Below are 25,627 nucleotides of genomic sequence, written 5' to 3'. Positions count from 1 at the left end.
CTTAACCTGGCTTGGGTTATATTGTTCCAGTTGGACAAACTCGTTCGTGGGAATTCACAGGATGCCCTTGCTCAGCAAGGGTGAGTCACTCAAGATCCACTTCCCTTCAGGACACTCCTGTCTGAGCAGCTCTTGGCCCATTATAGAGTTTGATGGTCTCTTTGTCCATCAATGGGAGGTTTGTTGCCTAGCAATAGCATGGCTCTATTCTTTTGTATAAACGGGAGTGGGAAATCAAACAGCCATGATAACGCTGATGGGTTCAAGTCTGGGCACCGCAGGAGAGAACCTTTGTTTGATGGGCTGGGCGGAGCTGAGAGAGAAAAATAATCCTTTTTTGAACAGGTGGCATGGTAGCACGCTGTTGCTTCACAGCACCAGGGACCCGGATTTGATTCCTGGCTTGGGTCATTGTCTGCGCGTAGTCTGCATGTTCTCCCCTTGTCAGTGTGGATTTCTGCCGGGTGCTGTTTTCCTCCCATGAGTCCCGAAGGATGTGCTTGTCAGGCGAATTGGACATTCTGAATTCTCCCTCATTGTTCCCGAACAGGGTGACTTCCGGTTGCGGCTATGACCAGCTAAGTCGCACGTTTGGCGGCTCCTGCTACAAAGGTGTTTTCGGGCCGATTGGAGGGCCCCAACGGCGCTGTAAGGACAAATCCCGGTGGGGGAAGGCTCCCTGAGGAGAACCAGACCAACTTTATGGTCGGTACCCGGAGTGGGGTGGTAAAGAAAGCAACAGCAGCTCCCCAAAAAAAGCGGGGGAAGAAGACCAAAATGGCGGCCGGTGGCGCACCCGAGGAGTGGAGGAAATGGGGAAATGGGCGGAGGAGCAGCAGGCCGCTCTCCTGCGCTTCTTTACGGAGCTGAAAATGGAGCTCTTGGAGTCAATGAATGCGACGACCACCAGGCTGATGGGAGCCCAGGCGACCCAAGAGGCGTCGATTCGGGAGCTGCAGCAGGAGATGACTGTGAGGGAGGAGGAGGCCACGGTCCTCGTGGGAAAGGTAGAGGTGCACGAGGCACTCCACCTGAAATGGCAGAGCCGTTTTGAGGAGCTGGATACCCGAATGAGGCGGAAGAACCTGAGGATCTTGGGCCTGGCAGAAGGCCTGGAGGGGTCAGACCTCCCGGGATACGTAGCAGAAATGCTGAGCTCCCTGATGGGGGCAGGGGCCGTCCCTTCGCCCCTGGAGCTGGAAGAGGCCTACAGGGTCATGGCAAGGAAGCCAAGAGCAAATGAGCCCCCGAGGGCGGTGCTGGTGCGGTTCCAGCGACTCAGCGATCGTGAGAGAGTGCTGGAGTGGGCCAAGAGGGAAAGGAGCAGTAAGTGGGAGAATTCGACGGTGAGGGTCTACCAGGTCTGGAGTGCGGAGGTGGCTAAGCGGCGGGCCCGGTACAACCGGACGAAGGCGGTGCTACATGCAAAAAGGATCAGGTTCGGAATGCTGCAGCCAGCGCGCTTGTGGGTCACCTACAGGAACCAACACCACTATTTTGAGTCCCCAGAGGAGGCGTGGGCCTTTGTACAGGAAGAGAAACTGGACTCGAATTAGACCCAGGGGGTACTTGGCGGCCGTGTCCGCTCGGGTACTTTCAGCTGAACAAGCGGTTCGTTTTTTTTTCGGTCGGGTCGGAACTGGGCAACTCTTATTGGAACGGTTTCCTTTTTTTTTTTCTCTTCTTTCCTTGTTTGGATCTTGAACTCTTGCTTTGGGTTTTTTTTTCTTCTGATGTTTTTTCCCCCCTTTGCCAACTTCCCTTAGTTATTGTTATTGTGGTTATTCATGGTTATTTATGGTTATTTATACTGTTTGGTAGAGGGCGACTGTTAAGTACATTGTTATTTGTTATCTATTTGTTATTTATAATGTTAAGTTGGGGAGGTGGGACGGGGGGGGGAGAGCAGATCGGGGATATGGGCTCCTAGGGGGGGTTCTTTACAGGCATGGACGGGGACGGGGGTGGAACTGAAGATGGCGGGGTGGGGTGTGGCAGGGCGAAAGCGCGGGCTTTCCTCTGTTTTCCCGCGCGCGGGGCAGAGGAGGGGGGGAGGGGAGGAGGGCGGGGCGTGGCTAGCAATGGCGACCTTTCCCGCGTTGGAGCGGGGCCAGGGAGGAGTGGCAAGGGGGGGGGGGAGGCCCCCCCCCCGAGCCGGGGGGAGTCGGAGTGTGGCAGGAGCAGCCGGGTCAGCGCAAACCAGCTGACTTACGGGAGTACGATGGAGGGTACATCGCGGCTAGGAGGGGTCCTAGCCTGGGGGGGGGGGGGGGGTTAGGGAGGGACACCGGGTTGCTGCTGGAAAGACCAGAAACGGGAAGTGGAGGACTGGAGAGGTGGGGGGAGGGGGCCATCGCCATGGGGAGCGGGTCAGAAGGGGAGGGTCGACCCGGGGCGAGCAGGGAACGGGACATGGCTAATCGGCAGGGGAAGGGGGCGGGTCGTTCCGCGACCCGGCTGATCACTTGGAACGTGAGGGGGCTGAATGGGGCGGTCAAGAGATCAAGGGTATTCTCACACCTGAAGGGACTGAAGGCTGATGTAGCAATGTTACAGGAGACCCATTTGAAGGTAGTGGACCAGGTTCGCCTGAGAAGGGGGTGGGTGGGACAGGTGTTCCACTCTGGATTGGACGCAAAGAACCGGGGGGTGGCGATTCTGGTGGGAAAGAGGGTGTTGTTCGTGGCGGAGGAGGTGGTGGCGGATAAGGAGGGTAGGTATGTGATGGTGAAGGGTAAGCTGCAGGGGGAGAAAGTGGTGATGGTCAACGTATATGCCCCGAACTGGGATGACGCGGGTTTTATGAGGCACCTATTGGGCCTCATTCCGGGACTGGAGGCAGGGGGCTTGATCATGGGGGGGGACTTCAACACAGTGCTGGACCCCGGGCTAGACAGATCGAGCTCAAGGACCAATAGGAGGCCGGCAGCGGCAGAAGTGCTGAGGGGGTACATGGAGCAGATGGGAGGAGTAGACCCATGGAGGTTTGGTAGGCCGAGGGCGAGGGAGTATTCCTTTTTCTCCCACGTCCATAGAGTGTACTCCAGAATCGATTTCTTTGTGTTGAGCAGGGGGCTGATCCCGAGGGTACGGGAAGCTGAGTATTCGGCCATTGCGATCTCTGATCATGCACCACATTGGGTGGATGTGGAAATGGGGGAGGCGCGGGACCAGTGCCCGCTGTGGCGGCTGGATGTGGGGCTGTTAGCGGACGACGAGGTGTGTAAAAGGGTCCGGAAGAGCATTGAGAGCTATCTGGACTTGAATGACACGGGGGAGGTGCAGGTGGGGATGGTCTGGGAGGCCCTGAAGGCAGTGATCAGGGGAGAGCTGATCTCCATAAGGGCACACAGAGAAAGAAAGGAGAGGCAGGAGAGGGAGAGGCTGGTGGGGGAGATATTGGAAGTGGATAGGAGATATGCGGAGGCACCAGAGGAGGGGCTGCTGGGAGAACGGCGCAGCCTGCAGGTCAAGTTCGACCTGCTGACCACCAGGAAGGCAGAGACGCAGTGGAGAAGGGCACAGGGCGCGGTCTATGAGTATGGGGAAAAGGCGAGCAGGATGCTGGCACACCAGCTTCGCAAACGAGATGCGGCTAGGGAGATTGGGGGAGTGAAGGAGAGGGGCGGGAAGGTAGTACAGAAGGGGCAAGAAGTGAACGGGGTCTTCAGGGATTTTTACAAGGAGTTGTATCGGTCTGAGCCGCCGACGAGGAGAGGGGGAATGGAGGACTTCCTAAACAAATTGAGGTTCCCAAGGGTCCAGGAGGGGCTGGTAGAAGGGCTGGGGGCGCCAATAGGGCTAGAGGAGCTAGTCAAGGGAATAGGTCAGATGCAAGCGGGGAAGGCGCCGGGGCCAGATGGGTTTTCCGGTGGAATTCTACAAGAAAAATGTGGACTTGGTGGGACCGGTACTGGTACGAGCCTTTAATGAGGCGCGAGAGGGGGGGGTTCTGCCCCCGACAATGTCGCAGGCTCTGATCTCCCTGATACTGAAGCGGGATAAAGACCCCGTGCAGTGCGGGTCCTACAGGCCTATCTCGCTTCTGAACGTGGATGCCAAGTTGCTGGCAAAGATCCTGGCAGCTAGAATAGAGGATTGTGTGCCAGGGGTAATCCATGAGGACCAGACGGGGTTCGTGAAGGGGCGGCAGCTCAACACGAACGTGCGGAGATTGCTGAATGTAATTATGATGCCGGCAGTGGAGGGGGAGGCTGAGATAGTGGTAGCGCTGGACGCGGAGAAGGCATTCGATAGGGTGGAGTGGGAGTACCTGTGGGAGACGTTGGAACGGTTTGGGTTTGGGGAAGGGTTTATTAAGTGGGTGAAGTTGCTCTACTCGGCCCCGACGGCTAGTGTAGTGACAAACGGGAGGAGGTCGGAGTATTTCGGGCTCCACCGAGGGACCAGGCAGGGATGTCCCCTATCCCCCCTACTTTTCGCACTGGCGATCGAACCGTTGGCGATGGCACTGAGGGGTTCAGGGGGGTGGAGAGGACTGACTAGGGGAGGGGAGGAACATCGAGTATCGCTGTATGCGGATGATCTACTGCTGTACGTGGCAGACCCAGAGGGGGGAATGCCGGAGATAATGGAACTATTAGCAGAGTTTGGGGACTTTTCGGGGTACAAACTAAATTTGGGCAAAAGCGAGGTTTTTGTGATACACCCGGGGGACCAGGGAGAGGGTATTGGGAGACTCCCCTTCAAGCGAGCAGGAAAGAGCTTTAGGTACTTAGGGGTGCAGGTGGCAAGGAACTGGGGGACCCTCCACAAGTTGAACTTTTCCAGGCTGGTGGAACAGATGGAGGAGGAATTTAAGAGGTGGGACATGGTACCGCTGTCGCTGGCGGGGAGGGTGCAGTCAATCAAAATGATGGTCCTCCCAAGGTTCCTGTTTTTATTTCAGTGCTTGCCCATCTTCCTCCCTAGGGCCTTCTTCAAAAAGGTGACGAGTAGCATCATGAGCTACGTGTGGGCGCACGGCACCCCAAGGGTGAGGAGGGTCTTTTTGGAGCGGAGTAGGGACAGTGGAGGGCTGGCACTACCCAATCTCTCGGGGTATTACTGGGCGGCAAATGTGTCAATGGTGCGCAAGTGGATGATGGAAGGGGAGGGGGCAGCTTGGAAACGAATGGAGAGGGCGTCCTGTGGCAACACAAGCCTGGGGGCCCTAGTAACGGCACCATGGCCGCTCCCCCCCACGAGGTACACCACGAGCCCGGTGGTGGCGGCCACCCTCAAGATACGGGGGCAGTGGAGGCGACACAGGGGGGAAATGGGAGGTCTGTTGGCGGCGCCAATAAGAGGGAACCATAGATTCATCCCGGGGAACATCGACGGGGGATTTCAGAGCTGGTACAGGGTGGGCATACGGCAGCTGAAGGACCTGTTTATAGAGGGGAGGTTTGCGAGCCTGGGAGGGCTGGAGGAGAAGTTTGAGCTCCCCCCGGGAAACATGTTCAGATATTTACAAGTGAAGGCATTTGCTAGACGGCAGGTGGAGGGGTTCCCCCTGCTCCCCAGTAAGGGGGCGAGTGATAGGGTGCTCTCGGGGGTCTGGGTCGGAGGGGGGAAGATATCAGACATCTACAAGATAATGCAGGAGGCGGAAGAAGCATCGGGGGAGGAGCTGAAAGCCAAGTGGGAAGGGGAGCTGGGAGAGCAGATAGAAGACGGGACGTGGGCGGATGCACTGGAGAAGGTCAATTCTTCCTCCTCGTGTGCGAGACTGAGCCTCATTCAATTTAAGGTGCTGCATAGAGCTCACATGACGGGGACAAGGATGAGCTGGTTCTTTGGGGGTGAGGACAGGTGTGTCAGATGTCTGGGAAGCCCAGCGAAACCATGTGCATATGTTCTGGGCATGTCCGGTGCTGGAAGGGTTCTGGAAGGGGGTGGCAAGGACGGTGTCGAAGGTGGTAGGGTCCAGGGTCAAACCAGGATGGGGGCTTGCGATCTTTGGGGTCGGGGTAGAACCGGGGGTACAGGAGGCTAGGGAGGCCGGAATATTGGCCTTTGCGTCCCTAGTGGCTCGACGAAGGATATTAATTCATTGGAAGGACGCGAGGCCTCCAAGCGTTGAAACTTGGATTAACGATATGGCTAGCTATATTCAGCTAGAAAGGATCAAATTTGCCCTGAGAGGGTCGGTACAGGGATTCTCCAGGCGGTGGCAACCTTTCCTTGACTTTTTAGATCAGAGATAGACGTTCGGGGTCGTGGCAGCAGCAACCCGGGGGGGGGGGGGGGGGCAGCAATGGTCGTGGGGGGACATGTACGACTATAACGCGGGCAAGTCTGCTCGCTGCTCATGTCTGAAACTGTAGGCTGCCTTGTTTGTTAAGTTGTTGCTTGGGGGGGGGGGGAAGAGGACTGGTGTGCGCGAGAGGGCGGGCGAGGGAGGGATTTTTGCCTAGAGGGATTGTGTTGTATATAATTTAAAAAATAGTAGGGGTAAATGTTTGTATGGAAAAACTCTTTCAATAAAAATTATTTTTTAAAAAATTGTTCCCGAACAGGCGCCGGAATGTAGCGGTTAGGGAATTTTCACAGTAACTTCACTGCAATAATAATGTAAGCCTACTTGTGACACTAATAAAGATTATTATTATGGAGAGAAGGATTTGAAAAGCCTCCAAGGAAGGTCATGAAGAAACTATCCCAGAGTCGAACTTTCAAAAAGGGTGAAGGAACTTGACTAACAGCAGAAAATTACTTCGTAAACACACCTATCACCTTTGTCTGCCATTGTAAATGGAATGAGAGCTGTATGTTAATTTGAAGCGCTGATTAATGGGAATTTGTGTGTTAAAGTTAAGAAACTACATGTAGGGAGGCACGGTGGCACAGATATTAGCACTGCGGCCTCACAGCGCCAAGGACTTGGGTTTCATCTCTGCCCCGGGTCATCGTCCGTGTGGAGTTTGCACATTCTCCCCGAGTCTGCGTAGGTCTCACCCCCACAACTCGAAGATGTGCAGGGTAGATGGATTGACCACGCTAAATTGCCCCTTAATTGGAATAAATAAATAAATAAACTACATGTAATCTGTTATTGTTCGGCTTGAAGTTTAAAAGTTTAAATATTGTTTTCTTTTGTTTTATTGAAGTTTGTTTATAAAATAATCAAGCCCTATTTCTGCTACCACTCCTGGAACAAATCGATCTTTCTGCACCGCCTTAAAAACTTAAAAAAGTTATGGTTCTGGTCCAATCTCTTAGTTCCTGCTGAGAGCTGATCAGGCATCCATAACAACATTAAATGCACCATTGTGATGAATGTAGGAATTTCAGACATATATTGTATGATATGAATTTTGTGCAGTAGGGTTAATAGCCTGCGTTAGTGTATGTATGACTGCTGCAGTAGTGTTTTAAAAATCCTGGTTTGCAAGACAGCAAGGCTTTTTGGGCCAGAGGTGCAATTAAACCATTAACCAAGACTAATGGTCTTCTATTTGTATTAAGAGGGTTCCCTGTGGGAGTAGTTAATTAGAGACAGTGTGTTCATTTTAGTAGGATGATGTAGTTAATGGGAGGAGCCAGGGGCTGAAGCAGTCAGGTGTTGGTGTTTTCAGGGTTAGTTTTTGGCTGGAAGGTGACCCAAGAAGATTTCTGAAGAAATGCAGCCAGAGATTCTGCATTATTCTGACTGGTTGTCTGGTCTCATTCTTTAAGCAGTCTCAAAAGATCTCTTTGTCAAAGTGGAGTATTTAAGACACCTCTTTACAGCAAGTATTCCTGAGTATTTAAACTGTATTTAAAGTGAATTTGGATCCATGTTGGTTTTGTTGTTTGAGTGGGAATAAAGAGAGCAGTTAAGGTTTCTTGTGTCACTGTATTGATTAGCAATGATGTGAGATGCCGGCGTTGGACTGGGGTGAGCACAGTACGAAGTCTTACAACACCAGGTTAAAGTCCAACATGTTTGTTTCAAAACACAAGCTTTCGGAGCACTGGCCTTCCTCAGGTGAATGTGCAGTAGGGTTAAAAGTCACCTGAGGAAGGAGCAGTGCTCCTAAAGCTAGTGATTTGAAGCAAACCTGTTGGACTTCAAGCTGGTGTTGTTGGACTTCTTACTTGATTAGCATTGTTTAAGGGGTATTTGAAAGCTATTTTCTTGTGTGATGTTAAAAGATATTTTAATGCTGTGTTAGTAATAAACTTTATTTCAATATACCACATCCCTATTTTGTGAGAAATCACTCCTGGAGCAGGTATCCTTTCCTCAGTCTCACAAACTTAAAATAAAATATTGGGGTTTCTGTCCAGTATCCTAGTCACTGTTGGGGTCTGGTCCGAGATCGTAATACATTATAAATCCAAGTTGTTGCTGATCAGCTAGAATCCCCACTGTTGAGAAATGGCAATCACTCTGGCCCACCAAACTCCAGCATGCATACACAGAAATGCAAATTGCCCAGTCTGCACACATGGATGCGCAAGGCCCAACGCGTGGATGCATACAGACGTGTACAGTCCAGCCCATGCTTTCACACCACCCAACCACCCAGAATGTTCACACACAGTGTGCACAGACCAATGCAATTCACATTCATAGACACATGCTGAGTCAGGCACATGCAAGGGCCCCAGCATGTGTTCACAGACACGCACACGACAACCAGTGTGTGCTCACAGAAATGTGCACAGCCAAGTGCATGCTCATAGAAAAATGTATGACTCAGCAGAGAAATGCGTACATCCACAGCGTGCACACAAACAACTTTTGTAACCGAACACACATATGGAAACGTGTATGCCATAGCACACACAGTCACAGCATACAAACCCTAGGGCACACATGGAAATATATAAGCAGTACATAAACTATAAGGTTAACAAACCTGAACAAAGACAGTGAAGAATATGATGGTAATTATGGCAGTGAGGAACAAGATTCGAGGGAATTTTTCATTCAACAGATAGCCAAGCGAGAAGGCGATGGCTCCTCGCAGCCCCCCATACGAGATTATAAACTGATCCTTGGGGGTGAGTTTCACGAGGCGAAATTTGTTAAGTATGAAAGTGAGACCCAGGACGCCTGAAAGAAAACAGCACAGTTACATGCACATCATCCTGCAAAATCTCCAGCATTGTTTTCCCTCTTTGGGATGAAAATGAAGTGAAATGAAAATCGCTTATTGCCACAAGTAGGCTTCAAATTAAGTTACTGTGAAAAGCCCCTAGTCGCCACATTCCGGCGCCTGTTCGGGGAAGCTGATACGGGAATCGAACCGTGCTGCTGGCCTGCCTTGGTCTGCTTTCAAACATGCGATTTAGCCCTGTTCTAAACAGCCCCGGATGACCTGAGAAAGTTGAGAAAGTCATCAGATGTGAACTTTGGCGGACTTCCGGTGTGAACCATGGAGTGAGTGATCACACAGAGGCAGCTCCTGTCCAAGGTTACAGAAAAGAGCTCTTTTTTGGGCGGCACGGGTTGGAATTTTGATGAAAAGGTGTAGGTGAATGTTCGAGGAGTACTTTCCCCGAGGAATAGTATGTTTCTTGGTTATCAGACCCTCAGAAACAGTGCAAGATTGGGCTGAAGCAGCAGCAGACAAAAGCCTCTGCAAGCATGCAGGCGGGGGAAGGGCCAGCTTAGAGGCCTCAAGCTGACTTGAGGGCCTTTATGAAAGCTGAATTCTAGCAGCAGAGGGAAGAACTGTGAAAAGATCTCACTAAGGCCATTGAAGAAGCGGGGACGGACTTCCGGTAGCGGTGATGCGGAGCTAAGCCGCACGTTCAGTGGCTCCCGCTATTTTCGGACTTTGGGGCTCTTTTAAGGGCTCGTAGTGGTGCTGTTTGGACTTTTCCCCGCGTGGGAACACTCCTTCTCAGATTGTCCACCGGTGGATGGCCTGGACTAGGAGTGGAGCGGCCAGAAAATCGGCTTTGGAAACTTCCGGTTGCGGCTATGCGGAGCTAAGCCACACCGCAGCTCCCGCTACTTAAGGACTTTTGGGCCGATTTGAGGGCCCCAAACGGCGCTGTCTCGACGAATCCCGGTGGGGGAAGGTGTCTAGAGGAGCATTCCCCATAATTTATGGTGCTCACCCGGAGTGGGGCAAAGGAAAAAGTTGCAGCAGCTCCCCAAGAAAAGCGGGGGAAGAAGGACAAAATGGCAGCCGGCGGAACACCCGAGGACTGGTGGAAGTGGGCGCAGGAGCAGCAAGCCTCTCTTCTGCGCTGTTTTGCGGAGCTGAAGGCCGAGTTGCTGGACTCCCTGAATGCGACTACCAACAAGCTGCTTGGGACCCAGGCGGTGTCCATTCGGGAGTTGCAGCAGCAGGCCGCTGAGCGGGAGGAGGAGGCCGTGGTCCTCATGGGGAAAGTGGAGTTGCACGAGGCACTTCACAAAAAGTGGCAAGACCGCTTGGAGGAGCTGGACGTTCGCACGAGGCGAAAGAATTTGAGGATCCTGGGCCTGGCGGAGGGGCTGGAGGGGTCGGATCTCCCGTCGTACGTGACCACGATGTTGAGCTCGTTGATGGGAGCGGGGTCCTTCCATTTGCCCCTGGAGCTTGAGGGAGCTCACAGAGTGCTGGCCAGGAGGCCTAAGGCAAATGAACCCCCGCGGGCGGTGCGGTTCCATCGATTTAGTCACCGGGAGTGTGCGCTGCGCTGGGCCAAGAAAGAGAGGAGCAGCAAGTGGGAGAATTCGGTCGTGCGAATCTACCAGGACTGAGGTGCGGAGGTGGCAAAGCAGCGGGCCGGGTTCAACCGGACGAAGGCGGTGCTGCATGCCAAGCAGGTCAGATTTGGAATGCTGCAGCCTGCGCGTCTGTGGGTGACATATAAGGACCGGCACCAGTACTTCGAGTCCCCGGAGGAGGCGTGGGCCTTTGTACAGGCGGAGAAGCTGGACTCGAACTAGGGTCTGGGGGACACACTATGGCCGTTGCTGTTTTCGCCGTTGCTGTTCTTCAATTTTGACACGTGTTTTTTTTATGCTGGTTTTCTTTTTGCTCTGTTTCCAGGTGGGTTTGTCTGTTGGGTATGGGTGTGGGGAACGTTGGGGGTATGTGCTTTATATGTTCTCTTCTGTACGTGGCTGGGGGTTGGGGTGAAACTGGATTTTGGGGAGCTGCGTCAGAAGGGTGGGGTGTGGCAGTGTGAAAGCGCGGGCTTGCCTCTGGTTTCCCGCGCTGTGGGGCGGGGGGGGCGGAGCTGGAGGCGTGGCCTCTACTGGTTTCCTTTCCCGCGCTGAAGCGGTGCCAAGGAGGTGTGGCAAGAGGGGGATGACCCCCATGCCGGGAGGGGATGGGTTTTGGCGGGAGCTGCCGGGTCAGCAGAAGTCAGCTGACTCACGGAAGTACCATGGAGGGTGCGTCGCGGCTAGGAGGGGTCCTAGCCTGGGGGGGATGGGGGTACCGGGTTGCTGCTGGAATGTCCAGGAAGGAGCTGGTGTGGGCCGGGGGGGTAGAGGAGAGGCGTTATCGCCATGGGGAACGGGTCAGGCGGGGCGAGCTGGCCTGGGGCGAGCAGTCGATAAGCTATGGCTAGCCGGCGGGGGAGAGGGGCAGGTTGTCCTCTGATCCGGCTGATTACCTGGAACGTGAGGGGGCTGAATGGGCCGGTTAAGAGAACTAGGGTATTTTCTCATCTGAAGGGGCTGAAGGCGGACGTGGCTATGCTCCAGGAGACCCACCTTAAGGTGGCGGACCAGGTTCGTCTGAGGAAGGGGTGGGTGGGGCAGGCTTTTCACTCAGGATTGAACGCGAAGAACCGGGGGGTGGCGATTCTGGTGGGGAAGAGGGTGGCGTTCGAGGCGGCTGAGGTGGTGTCGGACAAGGAGGGTAGATATATTATGGTGAAGGGTAGGCTGCAGGGAGAGACGGTGGTGCTGGTTAATGTATATGCCCCGAATTGGGATGATGCCGGCTTCATGAGGCGCTTGTTGGGCCGCATTGCGGACCTGGAGGCAGGGGGCCTGATCATGGGGGGAGACTTTAACACAGTGCTGGATCCCCCACTGGACTGGTCCAGTTCAAGGACGGGTAGGAGACCGGCGGCGGCCAAAGTGCTGAGGGGGTTTATGGACCAGATGGGAAGGGTGGATCCCTGGAGGTTTGGGAGGCCGAGAGCGTGGGAGTATTCCTTTTTCTCCCATGTCCATAGGGTCTATTCCCGAATAGATTTTTTCATCCTGAGCAGGGGATTGATCTCGAAGGTGCAGGATGCCGAGTATTCGGCCATAGCGATTTCAGACCATGCTCCGCACTGGGTTGATCTGGAGATGGGGAGGCGCGGGACCAGCGCCCGCTCTGGCGCCTGGATGTGGGGATGCTGGCTGATGAGGTGGTGTGTAGGAGGGTCCGGGGAAGTATTGAGCGGTATCTTGATACCAACGACACGGGGGAGGTCCGGGTGGGGATGGTCTGGGAGGTTCTGAAAGCAGTGATCCGGGGGGAGCTGATCTCCATCCGGGCCCATAGGGAAAGGAGGGAGAGGAAGGAGAGAGAGACTGGTGGGGGAGCTCCTGGATGTGGACAGGAGATACGCGGTGGCACCGGAGGAGGGGTTGCTGGGGGAATGGCACAGTTTGCAGGCCAAATTTGATTTGTTGACCACCAGAAAGGCGGAGACACATTGGAGGAGGGCGCAGGGCGCGGTATATGAGTATGGGGAGAAGGCGAGCAGGATGTTGGCGCATCAGCTCCGCAGGCGAGATGCGGCTAGGGACATTGGTGGAGTGACGGATAGGGGTGGGAATGTGGTGCAGAAGGGGACAGAAGTAAATGGGGTCTTTAGGGACTTCTACGAGGAACTGTACCGGTCGGAACCTCCGATGGGGAGAGGGGGGATGGAGAGCTTCATGAACAGGCTATGTTTCTCAAGGGTTCAAGAGAAGCTGGTAGAGGGGCTGGGGGCGCCGATAGAGTTGGAGGAGCTAGTCAGGGGGATTGGACAAATGCAGTCAGGTAAGGCGCCGGGGCCGGACGGGTTCCCGGTGGAATTTTATAAAAAGTATGCGGATCTGGTGGGCCCCCTTTTGGTGCGAGTCTTCAATGAGGCATAGGAGGGGGGGGCTTTGCCCCCGACGATGTCACGGGCACTGATCACTCTGATCCTGAAGCAGGATAAGGACCCCTTGCAGTGTGGATCATACAGGCCTATCTCGCTCCTCAATGTTGACGCTAAGTTGCTGGCGAAGATCCTGGCCACCAGGATAGAGGACTGTGTGCCAGGGGTGATACACGAGGATCAGACAGGATTTGTCAAGGGACGGCAGCTCAACACGAATGTGCGGAGACTGCTAAATGTTATTATGATGCCGGCAGTGGAGGGGGAAGCGGAGATAGTGGTGGCGCTGGATGCGGAGAAAGCGTTTGATAGAGTTGAGTGGGGGTACCTGTGGGAGGTGCTGGAGCGGTTCGGATTCGGGGAGGGATTCATCAAATGGGTGAGGCTGCTCTACGCGGCTCCGATGGCAAATGTAGTTACCAATGGAAGGAGATCGGAGTACTTTAGGCTCTACCGTGGGACCAGGCAGGGGTGCCCCCTGTCCCCCTTCCTCTTTGCACTGGCAATTGAACCTCTGGCTATGGCGTTGAGGGAGTCAGGGAGATGGAGGGGTCTGGTGCGGGGTGGGGAGGAACATCGGGTATCGCTGTATGCGGACGACCTGCTGTTGTATGTGGCGGATCCAGAAGGGGGAATGCCGGGGGTGATGGAGCTGTTAGCGGAATTTGGGGGCTTCTCGGGCTATAAGTTAAATTTAGGCAAGAGCGAGGTATTTGTAGTACACCCGGGTGATCAGGAGGAGGGAATTGGGAGACTCCCATTTAAGAGGGCAGTGAAGAGTTTCAGATACCTGGGGGTGCAGGTGGCCAGGAGTGGGGAGACTCTCCATAAGCTTAATTTTACCAGGCTGGTGGAGCAGATGGAGGAGGAATTTAAAAGGTGGGACATGGTGCCGCAATCGTTGGCAGGTAGAGTGCAGCCCGTCAAAATGACGGTTCTCCCGAGGTTCTTGTTCCTTTTTCAGTGTTTGCCCATCTTTATCCCTAGGGCCTTTTTTAGAAGGGTGACTAGCAGCATCATGAGCTTTGTTTGGGCGCATGGGACTCCGAGGGTGAAGAGGGTCTTCTTGGAGCGGGGTAGAGATGGGGGGGGGGGGGGGGGGGGCTGCCGCTACCCAATCTCTCGGGGTATTATTGGGCGGCCAATGTGTCGATGGTGCGCAAGTGGATAATGGAGGGGAGGGGGCAGCATGGAAACGGATGGAGAGGGCGTCCTGTGGAGATACAAGCCTGGGGGCCCTGGTAACGGCGCCGTGGCCGCTCCCTCCTACGAGGTATACCACGAGTCCGGTGGTGGCGGCTACCATCAAGATTTGGGGGCAGTGGAGGCGACATGGGGGAGAAGTGGGGGGCTCGATGGAGGCTCCGTTAAGGGGGAAACCATAGGTTCGTCCCGGGGAACATTGATGGGGGATTTCAGGGTTGGCACAGAGCGGGCATCAGACAGCTGAGGGACCTGTTCATTGATGGGAGGTTTGCGAGCCTGGGGGAGTTGGAGGAGAAATTTGGGCTCCCCCCGGGAAACATGTTCAGGTATCTGCAGGTAAAGGCATTTGCTAGACGGCAGGGGGAGGGATTCCCTTCGCTTCCCGCGAGGGGGGTGAGTGACAGGGTGCTTTCGAGGGTCTGGGTCGGAGAGGGGAAGATATCTGATATCTATAAGGTTATGCAGGAGGCGGAGGAGGCGTCAGTAGAGGAGCTGAAAGCTAAGTGGGAGGGGGAACTGGGGGAACAGATCGAAGACGGGACATGGGCTGATGCCCTGGAGAGGGTTAATTCTTCCTCCTCGTGTGCGCGGCTTAGCCTCATCCAATTCAAGGTGCTGCACCGGGCCCACATGACTGGGACGAGGATGAGTAGGTTCTTTGGGGGTGAAGACAGGTATGTCAGGTGCTCGGGGAGTCCAGCAAACCATGCCCATATGTTCTGGGCATGCCCGGCACTGGAGGAGTTCTGGAAGGGGGTGGCGAGGACGGTGTCGAGGGTGGTGGGATCCAGGGTCAAGCCAGGATGGGGACTCGCGATCTTTGGGGTTGGGGTCGAGCCGGGAGTGCAGGAGGCGAAAGAGGCCGGTGTGCTGGCCTTTGCGTCCCTAGTAGCCCGGCGAAGGATCTTGCTACAGTGGAAGGATGCGAGGCCCCCAAGCGTGGAGACCTGGATCAATGACATGGCGGGTTTCATTAAGCTAGAGAAGGTCAAATTCGCCCTGAGAGGGTCGGTACAAGGGTTCTTTAGGCGGTGGCAACCTTTCCTCGACTTTCTGGCTCAACGATAGGGTACGGGGACAGTAGCAGCAGCAACCGGGGGGGGGGGGGGGGGGTGGGGGAATGTGATACAGGCGTCGATACGGTCTGGGGGGTGTTGCAGTTATTATGGGTTATTTTGTTGCATTTCATTGTTTGTCGTTATGTTTTATATTTTCTGTAAAAAATTCCAATAAAAATTAATTTAAAAAAAAAATGATGTGAACTTTGGCTGGGTGGCACAGTCGCGCAGAGGTTCGATCCCGGCACCGGTCACTGTCCATTGGTGTTTGTACATTCTCTCCGTGTCTGCGTGTCATCCCCACAACCCAAGACGTGCAGGGTAGGTGGACTGGCCATGCTAAATTGCCTCTTAATTGGTTAAAAAAAAAGATGTGAATTTTGGCTCAGTACTAGCACTTTTGCCTCAAGTCAGAATTTTGCGTATTTCAACCCCACCTCAGAATAAATTCACATAATCTAAAGGGGAAGTATGAACATGCACACAGAGCAACTAAGCGCGGCAATGGAGAAGTGCATGCTCCTTGTGTACAGCAGAAGCTGCGGCTCCTAACACTATTAAATATAAAAATAATTTGCACTGAACTATTGTTTGCTAATGCAATGATTACAAGGGCTAGAAGTAACAAGGTTGAGCTTATTATCAACAGCTGGTATAAGCCCGAGGTGAAAAGACATCTCACAATCCTTGGAGCAGTGCTCTGCAGAAGCTCACTTCCTGTACTGTATCTCTCAGATGAGATACACTCATCAAGTTGTATTTTCCTGTAGTGTGAGTTTGACATTGGAATAATTTCTTTAATTAATTTGCTTCTTTGCACTAGTTCAGTTTCTCTCTGCTGGTAGCTTCAAGGTTGAGAGGCTGGGAATGAGTGTACTCCCAACTGGCTGCTTGGCAGCATCCAGTGATAGAGTGGGGCAGATGGAATAGTGATGCTCCTTTTACACCATCTGAAACACTCAAGGGCAGATTCAGCACATACTATGATCAGAATAAAGCTCCCTCTACAGTGTCCGATTAACACTCCCAGGACAAGCTTCCGTTCGGCAGTATTAATTTTCCTCTACATTGACCAATAACAAGCTAACCCCAAAAGCGACCAATTTAATTGTGAATTCTATGGCTGACAGTCAAGTTCGTACGGGGTTGACAATTTGTGTTTTCTTGAGGTTCCACTCTTCCCCGATAGCCCAACAGCAACAACAAACAGCACCAGGGTGGTGGAAGAGACGGCAGTGAAGCAGGGCTGGGTTAAGGTTGCACAAAGCCATGCCACTACGTATCTACTCACTGCCCTCCAAATGTGCAATACCTTTCAGGTCTTACCTAGGACTCGACCAACCAAGCAGAATAACAGCGTGCAACTGATGAAGATCCAGTCCCAATGGTGCTCACCAGCAAGTGTGGACACGCCCAAGAAGATGAAGATGAGAGTCTCACTCACACTGCTCCACATCTTCAGGAAATACTTGATGGTGGTGTGAGACTTATGAGAGATGTTAGCCTCTACGTAAGGACGCATGACCACTCCACAGGCAATGAGGCTGCAAAAAACGAACACCAACATACAATTAACTCAACCAGTTAAAACAAAACATGCACATACCGCACTATTGGACAATCTTTCCAAACAAGCAACAGGACACAGCAGGAAATGTATAATGCAAGAGAGAAGAGGAGTCTATCCCATGTACCCCAGGGACAATTAGTCCTTCCTCTCCTCCAAAGCCACCCACCTCCGTGGAACTGATTGCTTCTTGACCCCTCCAGAACAGTCTGGCACTCCACCTCCAAACACACACACACATCCCACCAGTTTAGCCTGTAGTTGCTACCTTAACCCTCTCTGCCCCACGAACAGTCTTCCTCCACCACTCAGAGAGAAGAAATCCAACACATCAATAATAACCATTAGCCATTGCAATAAATGAAAAATAGCTTGATTTGCGAATCTCAATAAGCTTATAATTTTGATTAGTGTCACAAGTAGGCTTACATTAACATGGCAATGACGTTACTGTGAAAATCCCCTAGCCGCCACACTCGGGCACCTGCTTGGGTACACAGAGGGAGAATTCAGAATGTACAATTCAGGACTTGTGGGAAGAAACTGAAGCACACGGAGGAAACCCACACAGACACGGGGAGAACGTGCAGACTCCACACAGTGACCCAAGCCACGAATCGAATGAGGTCCTTGGCGCTGTGAAGCTACAGTGCTAACCCTGTGCTACCATGCCAATATAGTTATTTATTTTAAAAATAAATTTAGAGTACCCAATTATTTTTTCCTCAATTAAGGGACAATTTAGCTTGGCCAATCCACCTACCCTGCACATCTTTGGGTTGTGGGGGTGAGACCCACCCAGACACTGGGAGAATGTGTAAACTCCACATGGACAGTGACCCAGGTTGGGATCAAACTGGGTCCTCGGCAGCATGAGGCTGCAGTGCTAACCACTGCACCACCATGCTGCTCCATCTCAATATAGTTATTAACTGCTTAGTAGTTCTGGGGACACTTACGCCATGATTCCTGAAAGATGGAAGATCTCTGAACACAAGTATGCCATGTAGCTGTAGAGGAAAACGAAGAGAGGCTCGATAACGCGAAGGCGGGATGTAAAACGGGAGGTGAAGGCAGCGATAAGTCCATAGAAAACTCCGACAAAGATTCCTCCAAGAGCTACCACAAAGAAGGACAGGATTCCCAGGACCACCTCCGTGGCGCCGATTTGTGGAGAGTAAGAGTATTCCTCAAGGAGGTGATATAGCACCTGCACAAGTAACACATAACAAAGTTAAATGGCTCAGGAGCCTTGTACAATCATATTGCATCATGGTGGTGCCGGGGGGGGGCATGGCCAGAGGGGCGGCGTCGCGGCCAGAGGGGCGGCGTCGCGGCCAGAGGGGCGGCGTCGCGGCCAGAGGGGCGGCGTCGCGGCCAGAGGGGCGGCGTCGCGGCCAGAGGGGCGGCGTCGCGGCCAGAGGGGCGGCGTCGCGGCCAGAGGGGCGGCGTCGCGGCCAGAGGGGCGGCGTCGCGGCCAGAGGGGCGGCGTCGCGGCCAGAGGGGCGGCGTCGCGGCCAGAGGGGCGCCGGCGCGGCCAGAGGGGCGCCGTCGCGGCCAGAGGGGCGGCGGGGCGTCGTCGCGGCCAGAGGGGCGTCGTCGCGGCCAGAGGGGCGGCCAGAGGGGCGTCGTCGCGGCCAGAGGGGCGGCGGGGCGTCGTCTCGGCCAGAGGGGCGTCGTCGCGGCCAGAGGGGCGGCGGGGCGTCGTCGCGGCCAGAGGGGCGTCGTCGCGGCCAGAGGGGCGTCGTCGCGGCCAGAGGGGCGTCGTCGCGGCCAGAGGGGGGTCGTCGCGGCCAGAGGGGGCGTCGTCGCGGCCAGAGGGGCGTCGTCGCGGCCAGAGGGGCGTCGTCGCGGCCAGAGGGGCGTCGTCGCGGCCAGAGGGGCGTCGTCGCGGCCAGAGGGGCGTCGTCGCGGCCAGAGGGGCGTCGTCGCGGCCAGAGGGGCGTCGTCGCGGCCAGAGGGGCGTCGTCGCGGCCAGAGGGGCGTCGTCGCGGCCAGAGGGGCGTCGTCGCGGCCAGAGGGGCGTCGTCGCGGCCAGAGGGGCGTCGTCGCGGCCAGAGGGGCGTCGTCGCGGCCAGAGGGGCGTCGTCGCGGCCAGAGGGGCGTCGTCGCGGCCAGAGGGGCGTCGTCGCGCCAGAGGGGCGTCGTCGCGGCAGAGGGGCGTCGTCGCGGCCAGAGGGGCGTCGTCGCGGCCAGAGGGGCGTCGTCGCGGCCAGAGGGGGGTCGTCGCGGCCAGAGGGGCGTCGTCGCGGCCAGAGGGGCGTCGTCGCGGCCAGAGGGGCGTCGTCGCGGCCAGAGGGGCGTCGTCGCGGCCAGAGGGGCGTCGTCGCGGCGAGAGGGGCGTCGTCGCGGCCAGAGGGGCGTCGTCGCGGCCAGAGGGGCGTCGACGCGGCCAGAGGGGCGTCGTCACGGCCAGAGGGGCGTCGTCACGGCCAGAGGGGCGTCGTCACGGCCAGAGGGGCGTCGTCACGGCCAGAGGGGCGTCGTCGCGGCCAGAGGGGCGGCGGGGCGTCGTCGCGGCCAGAGGGGCGTCGTCGCGGCCAGAGGGGCGGCGGGGCGTCGTCGCGGCCAGAGGGGCGGCGGGGCGTCGTCGCGGCCAGAGGGGCGGCGGGGCGTCGTCGCGGCCAGAGGGGCGGCGGGGCGTCGTCGCGGCCAGAGGGGCGGCGGGGCGTCGTCGCGGCCAGAGGGGCGGCGGGGCGTCGTCGCGGCCAGAGGGGCGGCGGGGCGTCGTCGCGGCCAGAGGGGCGGCGGGGCGTCGTCGCGGCCAGAGGGGCGGCGGGGCGTCGTCGCGGCGGCGGGGCGTCGTCGCAGCCAGAGGGGCGGCGGGGCGTCGTCGCGGCCAGAGGGGCGGCGGGGCGTCGTCGCGGCCAGAGGGGCGGCGGGGCGTCGTCGCGGCCAGAGGGGCGGCGGGGCGTCGTCGCGGCCAGAGGGGCGGCGTCGCGGCCAGAGGGGCGGCGTCGCGGCCAGAGGGGCGGCGTCGCGGCCAGAGGGGCAGCGGGGCGTCGTCGCGGCCAGAGGGGCAGCGGGCCGTCGTGGCGGCCAGAGGGGCGTGATCGCGGCCAGAGGGGCGTGGGGTGTCGTCACGGCCAGAGGGGTGGGGGGGGCGCATGGCCAGAGGCGTGGGGGGGTGGGGCGTCACGGCCAGAGGCGTGGGGGGGGGGGGCATCACGGCCAGAGGCGTGCGGGGTGCGTCACGGCCAGAGGCGTGGGGGGCGTCACGGCCAGAGGCGCGGGGGGTCGTCACGGCCAGAGGCGTGGGGGGGGCGTCACGGCCAGAGGCGTGGGGGGGCGTCACCGCCAGAGGCGTGGGGGGGCGTCACCGCCAGAAGGGCGGGCGGGAAGGGAGGCAAGGACGCAGGGGAGTGGAAGCACGAACAGAGGTGCGGCGTGTGGGGGGTGTCTAGGCCAGAGGGGCAGGGAGGGCGTCATGCCCAGAGGGGCGGGGCAGTCATGGCCAGAGGGGTGGGGATGGCGGGTCACCACGCCCAGATGAGGGGGGGGGGCCCCGTCATGGCCAGAGGGACGGGCGGCGTGGACGCGTGGGGGGGTGACAGCCTGAGTGGCTGGGGGGGGGGGGGGGGGGGGGGGGAGATGGACTCACAGGCAGAGGGTCGGCACAGGTGGCACAGCCAGAAGGACTGGGGGGGGGGGGGGGGGGAAGACAGGCACGACTAGAGGGGCAGTGCGGGAAGAGGGCTGGCACAGCCACAGGGGCGGTGGGGGGGACGTTGCCAGAGGTGCTAGCACGGCTAGAGGGGCTGGACGGTGTGGCACAGCCAGGGGAGCAAGGGAGTAGGGGCCTGGAGGGAGGAATGGTTTGGTTACAGGGAAAGGTGTGGGGTCACCATCACCTGTTGCTGCACTGGAGTGAGCTGCGGGCTGGCCATGGGAAAAGGATGAATGATGTGGAATGAAGTGTCTGTTGAAAACTATCACACTCACCACAGTGACGGCATCATTGAGCAGAGACTCTCCAAACACCAGGATGTGCAACAATTCATTGATGTGAATCTCTTCGAAGACAGCCAGTACCGCCACAGGATCCACAGCAGAGATGATGCTGCCAAACAGCAGGTTCGGCAGCAGAGTGATGTTTTCCAGTCCAGATCCTTTGATCTGGCATACTGCATACAGCCCTACCCCAACAAAGGCTGCATTCCACAGTGTCCCGATCACAGCAAAGCACAGGATCGTTCCGACGTTCTCAGTGAAAGGCCGAACGGGTAAGAAGTAACCGGCATCCAGAATGATAGGTGGCAGCAGATAAAAAAAGAATACATCTGCCCTCAAGATAGGCGGGGTTTCTCCCACACTCTTTAGCAAACCGCCCACTATCAGGCCCACGCACACCAGCAGGCAGCTCTCTGGGACAACCGACGACAGCTTTGGGAGGTAGTGAAAACCTAAAAATACAAAACAACCATCAGTGAACGCATGAAATATCCTAGTTACTAACGCATTGGCGGACTTCCGGTGGCGACCATGGAGTGGGTGGTCACACATTTGGTGGCTCCAGCTCATGATGAACTTTTAGACCTTTTCCCCAGCTAACGGCGGGTGCAGGTGAGGTGGAAGAGGAGTGTATCCCCACGGTTTATGGATTCGTGGACCAGAAGTGGTCGAAAAAGGAGGGAACAATTAGAACATAGAACATAGAATAGTACAGCACAGAACAGGCCCTTCAGCCCTCGATGTTGTGCCGAGCAATGATCACCCTACTCAAACCCACGTATCCACCCTATACCCGTAACCCAACAACCCCCCCCTTAACCTTACTTTTTAGGACACTACGGGCAATTTAGCATGGCCAATCCACCTAACCCGCACATCTTTGGATTGTGGGAGGAAACCGGAGCACCCGGAGGAAACCCACGCACACACGGGGAGGACGTGCAGACTCCACACAGACAGGGACCCAGCCGGGAATCGAACCTGGGATCCTGGAGCTGTGAAGCATTTATGCTAACCACCATGCTACTGTGCTGACCAGTTGAAAGCTGGGTTGGAGCCTGCGATACAGGGGAAGTTGGCGGAGGATCAGGGTCCAAGTTGTCAGCCCAGTGGTCGATGGAACAACTAGTGACCTTTCTGCACGAGAGGTTTGCCCAGCAGAGGAAGGAGTGCTTGGAGGACCTGGCCAGGGTGGTGGATCCTATAAAGGTGGGGAGCGACCACATGGAGATGAGGTTAGAGGCCCAAGGCCACGCGATCCGGAAGGTGGAGGAGGCGGTGGGAGAGCACGAGGAGCAGCTCACCTCGATGGCTGCGGAGATGGGGCTGATGAGAGATCAACAGAGTTGGCTGCAGGACAAAATGGAGGACCCGGAGAATAGATCGCGCAGGCAGATTTTGAGGGCCGTGGGCCTGCCGGAGGGCAGTGATGGAGTGGACACTGGAGCGTAAAGTCACAACACTGGTTAAGTGTTAAAGCAATGCAGAGCAAATAGTCACCAGGATCAGAGGTTCATCAAAATATTATCAAAATTTGAACCTACCTTAAGTTTGGAAAAAAAGTTCAGGGCAGCAGGGTAGCATGGTGGTTAGCAGAAATGCTTCACAGCTCCAGGGTCCCAGGTTCGATTCCCGGCGGGGTCACTGTCTGTGTGGAGTCTGCACGTCCTCCCCCTGTGTGCGTGGGTTTCCTCCGGGTGCTCCGGTTTCCCACAGTCCAAAGATGTGCGGGTTAGGTGGATTGGCCATGCTAAATTGCCCGTAGTGTCCTAATAAAAAGTAAGGTTAAGGGGGGGGGGGTTGTTGGGTTACGGGTATAGGGTGGATACGTAGGTTTGAGTAGGGTGATCATGGCTCGGCACAACATTGAGGGCCGAAGGGCCTGTTCTGTGCTGTACTGTTCTATGTTCTATGTTCTAAATGCATTTCTATAGTGCAATATACAACTCCAGGGAGATGTAAAGAGAAACGGCGTGGGACTGCAAGGAACAAGAGTTTAATGGCAGTAGTGCATTCGTGAATAGGGTCCAAACAAAATACTAACTCCGCTTTTTATCTGAATGCGCAAAGGATTTGTAACAAAATAGATGAGCTATCAGTGCAAATTGAGATTTAGATTTAATTATTACATAAATATTGTTACGAGGGGGGTCAAGGTTGGGAAACAGGGTACATTTAAAAAAAAAGCAGATTGGAAAATGAGGTGTAGAAGCCTTGAAAATAAAGGATGGCATTAAGGATAGTAGTACGAAAGGATCTTACTAGGCTCAGGTGATCAGCAAGAGAATTAGTATGTGTGGAGATTAACAATAACATTGGTCAGAAAGTGCTTGTGGGTTTAGTTTAAAGGCCCCCTAACAGTAATTATACTGTGGACAGAGCATGAGCAAAAAAAGATTAATTGGTGTGTGTAACAAAGACCATGTAATAATATTGGGGGGCTTAATCTTCATATAGACTGGAGAAATCAACTTGGCAAAGTTAGCCTGGGAGGAGAGTTGTAGAATGTTTTCACAACAGTTTCCTGGAACAATACATTGTGCAGCAAGCTGGGGATAAAGCTATTTTAGATCTAATATTGTGTAATGAACAGGGCTAATTAGTAATCTCAGAGTAAAATATGCTCTTTAAAAAGTGATCATAATTCAACCAAATTCCACATTAGATTGAGGGTGACATATTCCAGTCCTGAACAAGAATCAAGAATTACATGGGTATATGGGGAGAGCTGGCTTGGGTTGATTGGGTATACAGAATAAGAAATCCAGTAAATAAACAATAACGAAAGATGCATCTGTGGCTTACGAGGGAAGTCAAGGGGAGTAATGAAAAGAAGCCATCCTCACAAATACCATCCAAGTGCTCAGTATTAATTTGCATAAGTATGCAAACAACATACTCTGCCTCACCATCAGCTCTCTCAAATTATCAGACTGTTTATCCGCGATATTCAGTATTGGAAGAGCTGAAATTTCCTCCAATGAGTATCAGATCAGATCAAGGTGGAGAATTAAGTAGTTGATTCGAAGACCAGGGTCCTGAATCTTAATAAAGTAAACTACGATGATATGAGGCATGAGTTGGGTTTGATGGATTGGGGAACATTACTTGAAGGGATGACAGTGAATAGGCGATGGCAAACATTCAAGGAGCGCATGGGGGAACTGCAATAGTTGTTTATTCTTGTCCGGCACAAAATTAAAACAGAAAAGCTGGCCAATCCATGGCTTCCAAGGGAAATTAAAGATAGTATTGATTGATACTATCTGGGGATTGATTAAGAAGGGGTAAGTAGGGTATGAAAGTAAGCTTGCAGGGAACGTAAACCTGACTGGAAATGTTTCTATAGGTACACGAAGAGAAAAAGATTGGTGAAGACAAATATAGGTCCCTTACAGTGAGAAACAGGGAATGTATAATAGGGGACAAAGAGACTTCCGATGGCGGCCATGGAGTGTGCGGTCGGGCATTTGGGGCTTCCGTTCGAGATAGATTTTTCGGTCCTTCCCCACACAAATTATGTGGTGTTGGATGGCAGAAAGTGCATGAGCACTGAGGGAGTGTAAAACTCCTCTGGTGGGACTGGTTTTTGGCACATCGGAAGCGCAGTGCGACAAGAAAGAGACACCATCTTCAACAAGAAAATATTTATGGTGCGACACAAGAGAAGACGGCAGAGAGTAGGGGGGGCAGCGGTGCCCACCCAGTGGTCAACGGAGCAGCTGGTGGAATTCTTCAACAGCAAGTTCCAGCAGCAGAGGAATTAGGCCGTAGACGACTTGGCTAAGGTGGTGGAGCCACTTAGGGCGGCAATCGAGCGTGTGGAGCAGAGGCTGGAGACGCAGGGCCTGGCAATACAAAAGGTGGAAGAGTCGGTGGGTGAGCATGAGGAGTGGTTGACCTCTCTGGAAGCAGAGATGCTGATGGTGAAGAGCAACCAGAAAAGGCTGAAGGAGAAGTTGGAGGATCTCGAGAACCACAACTGGAGGCAAAACCTGCGGATTATAGGATAGCCTGAAGGCATTGAAGATGCAGAGGCTGCCAAGTGCATGGCGGGCATGTTGGAGAAGCTGATGGGGGAGGGAGCTTTTTAACGTCCTCTCAAGTTGGACCGAGCACTGCAGGTGGGTGAGCCGGCGAGGGTGGTGGTGGTGAGGCTTTATCGTTTCCTGGATAAGGAGGAGAAGATCTTGAGGTGAGGGAGACCAATAAGTGCACTCGGGAGGAAAGAGTTCTGCAGATATAGCAGGACCTGGGAGCGGAGTTGGTCAAGCAGAGGGCCGGGTACAACCAGATCAAGGCCGCCCTCTACAAGGGGCTGAGTTATGGGGTCCTGCATGCCACCCGCTTGTGGGTTACGCACCAGAAACAAGAGTTGTATTTTGACTTGGAGGAGGCAAAGGAGTTCATGAGGCACCATGAACTGGGAGGAGTGTGAGAACATTGAACTTTGGAGTAGAGTTGTGTGTAAAAGCTGGACACGGTGGGTGGATTGGGAATGGCTACGACAGGATGAGCGGGGAGGGGGAGTGTACCCTTTGTTTTTCCTTGTATGTTTGTTGTTTGGAGGGTGGGGTGGTGAGGGGCGAATTGGGGATGTGGGGAGGGGTGATGAGGGGAGTCAGAGGCCCTGGACAGGGGTCACTATGTTAGCTGGTTGGGTTAGGTAACGGAGTGGTGAGGAGTTTCCTGGAAGAGGGAGGGGGGAAATGGGTTGGTTTTTGGTTTGGTAATGGAGAGGGTTACTGACAGAACATAGAACAGTACAGCACAGAACAGGCCCTTCGGCCCTCGATGTTGTGCCGAGCAATGATCA

At 55.0% G+C, this 25,627-nt stretch overlaps 1 protein-coding gene across 1 annotated transcript in view; it reads right to left on the bottom strand.

Moving 5' to 3' along the window:
- slc9a1a (solute carrier family 9 member A1a) overlaps nt 1–25,627 on the bottom strand; it is a 115,879-nt gene that overhangs the window by 56,662 nt on the left and 33,590 nt on the right. Inside the window, exons 2-5 of the mRNA XM_038797581.1 lie at nt 20,803–21,263; nt 17,820–18,070; nt 16,620–16,837; nt 8,850–9,046 (exon numbers count right to left, since the gene is read on the bottom strand). Of these exons, the coding sequence (XP_038653509.1) occupies nt 8,850–9,046; nt 16,620–16,837; nt 17,820–18,070; nt 20,803–21,263 (1,127 nt within the window). The remainder of the gene's footprint in view (nt 1–8,849; nt 9,047–16,619; nt 16,838–17,819; nt 18,071–20,802; nt 21,264–25,627) is intronic.

Source organism: Scyliorhinus canicula, chromosome 1, assembly GCF_902713615.1.
Source record: "Scyliorhinus canicula chromosome 1, sScyCan1.1, whole genome shotgun sequence".
NCBI classification, from domain to species: domain Eukaryota; kingdom Metazoa; phylum Chordata; class Chondrichthyes; order Carcharhiniformes; family Scyliorhinidae; genus Scyliorhinus; species Scyliorhinus canicula.
The sequence above is the reverse complement of the archived record's forward strand: the minus strand, read 5'-3'. Positions and strand labels throughout refer to the sequence as shown.